Genomic DNA, 6,083 nt, shown 5'->3' on the forward strand with positions numbered 1-6,083 from the left:
TCTTTCCTTTTGCGCTGCTTTTTTGGTATACAGCTCTTTTTTTCATCTAAACTATTAACACAATATGTGTATCATAAATATTTAAAAACAGATATAAGAATCTTTACAATCCGTTCCTTCTCATTTCCCTATATTGGTCCTTTTTAGATACTCAGAAGTGATACTGATGTGCGCCAATCACCTCTGGCTACTTGCTAGATGATGGTAATCGCACAAGGGAGGTCTCATCGGTGCCAATATATATTACTATAGAGTGTGATTCATCTGCACGCAGTAGAGTTGTGGCTTCCCCATGAATAAACATTAAGAAAGGACTGGTTATCATTAAACATGGGTGGACTCAAAGGTTTGACAAACCAACTGGAGGGTTTCCAGTTGTTAAATAATTAAGTTTTAGGGCGGTTTCCTTGTCATGTAGGGCGTCAACTGTGAAGGCGATTGCGTGCAAATCACAGATTAATTAAGGGGTTGTAAAAACAGCAGATGTATCTCTTCTGATCTGGGTGAGTTTAAAAGTGCGTCTTAGTATTTATCACACAATATGGTCCAATTGTGTATATGTGTGTGTGTGTATATGTATGTGTGTATGTATATATATATATATGTATGTATGTATGTATGTATATATATATATATATATATGTATGTATATATATATATAAAAACCACCAGGAAGCTCGTAATTTTCAATGACACGCGTCTCACAAACAAACTTCAAATAAAACCAGTCAAGGGAGAAAATAAGTTGCTTGTAATTGTAATCAACCAGCCCTTTTAAAAGGAACGTTTATCCTAGTATGAATGTTTTTATTGTTACTGATCTGCAGTGTGAAATTCACCTTAGTCCCAGGACACGGTCTAGTCATGTGGTCAGGGAACATTCCACATTTTAAGAGGGAAAATATTGACAAAACTGCACCAGTCAATAAGGACAAGTTATATTTGTACCAATCTTATAATTTATATGTGTATTTAACAGACGTTGGATAAATGCAGTCACTTTAATTTATAGTAGATAGGTGGATTCCTCCTATGCTTTACAGTATGTACACATTTCTCTTGTTTCATATGGCCTACAGTCTGGACAGGGAAACCTTATGACAACAAATATATAAATATATAGTTTTTAGATCCACAGGAGGGCTACGACCTACAACCGCCACTTCCTTTTTAAACATGTCTTGCAAAGATCCAGAGAAATGTCAATGCAATTAATAATTTAATCACAGCTCTTTCTCAGCTTGAGCACAAGTGGGTGAAACTATGCCGTGACTGATGCCAGCGTATCGTCTGCATTGTGCGGAGTGCAGCAGTAGATGGGCTGGGTTCGACCCACACTCATACAGAGCAAACCAATCACAGTAAAGCAAATCATGTAAAATATATTGTACATTTGGAATGTGCTCTCTTCTTAAAGGAATTAGCAAAATTAAAAGATATGCAATCCCTTTTTTGTTTTTGTTTTCGCAACATCTTTTTGGACGTCAGTGGGAAAATAGGCCCCGTGCTTGTTTCTCTCGGCCACTCGTTTCTTTCTCCACTCTTCAGCTTCACCATCTTTGTCTTTGTCTGGTTTTGTGGGCTGATTGCCTCCCTCGCGGTGACATACATCCATCAAGGCGCAGCCAGAGGGGTGGGAGGCATTAATCCACGCCTTAGCGGAGCAAACCTCACTGATGGCCTAATGTCAGTTCGGGCTGGTCAGAGTATTTTAGGCTTCCCTCTCACCGTCCAAGGGACTTTTTCCCCAAGTTTTCTTTTTTGTGGAGGACTTGTTTGCGTTCAACCTGCAATGATAGGAAGTGAAATTCAGCACCCTCTGCAAGTGGGCAGCCTGTAACAAAAATATTTGCTTGCCAAAAAGAATCACAAGAAATCACGAAACTATCACTGTGCTGCTGCTGCTGAGGCATGTGTGTATTGACACAGCATGCATATGTATTTCTGTTACATTCATTGAATGTGTAACGTTGTTCATTCTGTACACATGACATCTATTGCTTCAGTCCATCCGGGGAGAGGGATTGTCCTCGGTTGCTCTCCTGAAGGTTTCTTCCCTTTTTTCCCACCATGAAAAGGGTTAAAAGGTTTTTTTCCTTCTGTATTTTGGTCCCGGGACAGGGATGTGGTATTGTACAGATTGTAGAACCCTCTGGGGCAAATGTGTGGTTATGGGCTATACAAAATAAAGTGAATTGAATTTCACCATGGGCGTGAAACTATCAAACTCAGACCTTACATGTAGAGTCTGTCTTCAGGCAGAAATACCAAAATGTAAAAATAATCTATTTCAAATTGATTACCTGCATTCAGAATCATTCTTGCATGAAAGTACAGACATTTCAGCAAATAGTTAACCTATCAAAAGTGCTTTTGAAGTATTGTTTTCATGTTGGAGAAGTGGTATAATTACCTAAACGTACGGTGTATGATAAAATGTACTTTTTTCTTTTTATCAATGGTTTTATGGATCATGTCCTGTATGTCAATCAGATTTTTGCCTGTACTTCACATCTTTACATGAACATTTTCATTTTATGCTACTTCATACTTCTATCCCATTACATTTGAAGATCTTACATATAAAACAGTTTGTGCGGTTTGGATTATTTGAGTATACTTAGATAATAGTACTTTTACTTCAATGCAGGACTTTGCATTTTAAAATTTCGTATTGCTATTTCTACTCAGGTTGATGATCTGAAAACTCCTTCCACCTCTTGCAACTTGGTCACATACACCTTTTGAAAATAATACTCTGACCTTCCTGGATATATCTAACAAGTGCTACACACCATCCCTTCAATCATATGGCCTCTGTTTGCATCTTCTCTTTAACCCTAAACAGCGTGAAAGGTTTGGTTTGGTTTAGAGGAGAGTATGTCACAGTACCTTGCGTGTGCTACCCCTCTGTGCACTGCGGGCTGCCAGCTAGTCTTGTTAGAAGCCGAGCACATCTTTTGAAGTCTGAGAAGAGAAGATTAAAAGGGGAGACCAGCGTATGAGTGGCTGCTTTTCGCACAGCGTAATGACATTGGACTGACAAAGAGAGCACTCTGTGTGTAAGAGCTTACATGCAGGTATTGTGCAGTCTCTGGTGTGGTGGTAAAGTCTGTACACATGCTTCCTGCACTTGGGACTGAAGTAAAGCGGACCTGAAAGGGAAGACAGCAGGCTGTGAGAACAGTTCTACACGGCTACCATGCACTAACATCCGTCTTACAGCCAATACAGTATGTGAGGCTGTCATTCACTTTTGAGTGGACTCACCAGTTATATGTTTTAGGAATTTCTCCTTCTTTCTGAGATCTCTGGGGAACACAACTGTGGAATAAGAGAAGATAAAAGAAGTGTCAGATTCAACCTTTTTTTCTCCAATTTTTAGTAACTAACGTTCATTTACAGGGGGCCATCAATCATATTACCTAGACATGTCAATTAAAACCTGGGTAAACTTTGACATCCACTGAGAAGCCGACACAAACTAAGGAACGGGAAATCATTACGAGTTATCTCAGTGACCTCTGGTTGTATTTAGCCACGCAGATCGTTTTTGTTTAATTTCTTTCAAAGTTTTGAGATTTCTGCCACCAACTAAATATCTGCATTGCTAGATAGCACTTAAGGTAAGTTAGAAAATGTGGTGCATCAACCATTTGACTTCATCCCGTGTTAGCTCCATCAGTCTATAATAACTAATATTATTCCAGTAGGCTACATCCTTCATTCGAGGCTACAGCATCCTCTTGAGCTCCAACATTAGGGACGACAAGTCTTCACTCACCGACGACCTGGTCGCCTCTGTCTGTTTTCAAGTTGCGTACATCCTTTGGTTCCACCGTAGAGCTCCTCATCCGTGATGTTAATGTTGTTGCCGTGTTCGTGCTGTGGCGACCCCGGCTATGCTCCACCTGGCTCACGATCTCGAGCATGCGCCTCAAGTCCTTCCGCGCGTCCCTCCAGGCTGCAGTAGCAGACGATGGGGCCGACGAGGGCGCGCTCTCGCCGCAGTGACCGGTCAGCGTGCACATCAGTAGCACCAGTCCCATAGTGACGCGCTTACGTAGTCCGCTCATAGCTCCCGTGGAGAGAGAGGGAGAGAGAGAGAGAGAGACAAGTGAACTCCTTCTCCAATCGCCTCTGGGGGGAAAAGTTGACCTGTGGACCTGCAAGAGAGATCGATGACATGTCAAGGTGATGTCAGATCCACATGAAACCTGCTGAGAACATAGTGAAGGAGAGTGTTAACTGATGACTGACGGACCACACGAGTCCAAATGCGTCTTTCATTCACAGAAAATCACAGTTGTATTAATTGTGTCAAATAAATAAGCCTATATGTCCCAAGGAGTCGCCATTTGAGGAATGTTCGCACCTTGTTCAACCACTTCCACGTTATTCAGTCTCTAAACTATCTTCCATCAAACTTTTGTGTCACGCATACCGCAGCATTGCCTATTCTTCACCTCAAAGTATATCAAAGTATCGCAGTTAAGCCGATTTTGCTCTACGTGATGTACAATCGTTCAAAAAGGTAATTCACTGAATGCTATTTTGACCATAAACCAAAATAAGTAGGCTACATGTTCACAAGTCTTGTGACTTCGGTGGGAATTTCGAGATGTATTTAGCAAAAGACAGTTTAGAACACTACAAATATACAAGATCGCACAAGCAAGAGCATAACTACATTATATAATAACACATTGCTTAAATTTGATAAAAGAAATAGGCCTAAGTGATGGGATAAAAAAAAAAATGCAATTACCTTTGGGCAGATATAGCCTTTTCAAATACAGCGTGATTACGTTCCGAGCTTTTCCGAGAAATATTCGCAAATTTCGGTCCTCGCTTCTGAGCCCTTAAAGTCTGTTCTTCTGTGGGGAAAAGCAAAGCCTCTAAAGTCATCCGAGCATTCGTCCCCTCCAGGACGACTTTAAGGAGAGAGTGGACCAGCAGCCCAATGATCCAGTCCGGAGTGCGTCCTCGCTGAAGTAGCGGATCAGCTCACTTTTTATTCTATCTCCTAGATGCGGTGACCTGTCCCTTGTGGGTTACTCCGCCGTGTCTGTGACAACAATAAGACGTATTATTAGCACTCTTGAAGCGGAAAGTCTTCTTGAGTCGACTGACCATCACTAGCACGCCGTGTGAAGTCCTCTGCGCCCCCCTCCTTTCGGTTACTCCATTTATCTGTGCGAGATGCAGTTACAGGAAGCGTCTTTTCCGACTAATACTTCCAATGAAATCTCCAATTAGCCAAGCGCACATCGCAAATACCACCATCTTAGTGGAAACGCTCTCATATTAATGCGATTCTCATAACTTCATTTGGAGCCATTGCGCACTTTACATCCATCATGGAAATTGAAACACAATTACGACCCGTTTAAGGGTGATTCTTTGAAAATGAATTACGCAGGATTTTAAAAGGTATTGCGCTGGTTTTCTGGTCAGAACAAACGACTACACAGCACAGTGGAGGTTCAGCCCACAGAAGGTTTCTGCTCAGATTAGTTTACACAGCTTTCTCTAAGTCAGGGCGTGCGATCCCCCCCCACACACACACACGCACACACACACGCCCCCCTCTCATCAAAACAGAACCTCTGTTTTCCCTCCCAGACAGTTTATTGTGACCGTGCGTAAAACGTTGGTGCTGAAAGGACAGCGCGCACGGTCGCCAAGTTCCGAACCCGTGGTAACTCTGTGTTCGCTCAGAAGACATTCCGGTATAATGACAGACAGGGTTTCTTAGTCGGAACACAAGTTTGGCAAATTGTATCGACCAAAACGATGACACAAACTATGGAAATTTGGTTCATCATGGTGATTCACACCAGGGTGGTTTACCTTGTTTTTTTGTTGTAGTCCAGAGAGAATGGATCCGGGTCCGTTTAAATGCACACTTTATCTGACCACCACTTGTAAATGGCAACTATTTCATGTATCAAATAAATAACCATATCTTCAGCAGAGGGCGCCATTCTGCAATGACTGCACATGACAGTAAACTCCTCCAAATGTTCCTTTTTGTACTGTCTCATACCTCTTGAAACAACAAGCAAACAAACACTGAGCCT

At 41.8% G+C, this 6,083-nt stretch overlaps 1 protein-coding gene across 1 annotated transcript; it reads right to left on the reverse strand.

Moving 5' to 3' along the window:
• Positions 1-1,737: 1,737 nt before the first annotated feature.
• On the reverse strand, positions 1,738-4,076 carry LOC117727661 (ALK and LTK ligand 2-like). The gene is made up of 5 exons (XM_034528077.1): positions 3,785-4,076; positions 3,271-3,324; positions 3,075-3,155; positions 2,893-2,967; positions 1,738-1,787 (listed from the first exon to the last, which is right to left on the reverse strand). Exons 1-4 carry the CDS (start codon positions 4,074-4,076, stop codon positions 2,903-2,905), a joined length of 492 nt encoding a protein of 163 aa, XP_034383968.1. The 3' UTR covers positions 1,738-1,787; positions 2,893-2,902.
• Between the last annotated feature and the right edge of the window lie 2,007 nt (positions 4,077-6,083).

Source organism: Cyclopterus lumpus, chromosome 24, assembly GCF_009769545.1.
Source record: "Cyclopterus lumpus isolate fCycLum1 chromosome 24, fCycLum1.pri, whole genome shotgun sequence".
In the NCBI taxonomy this organism is placed as follows: Eukaryota; Metazoa; Chordata; class Actinopteri; order Perciformes; family Cyclopteridae; genus Cyclopterus; species Cyclopterus lumpus.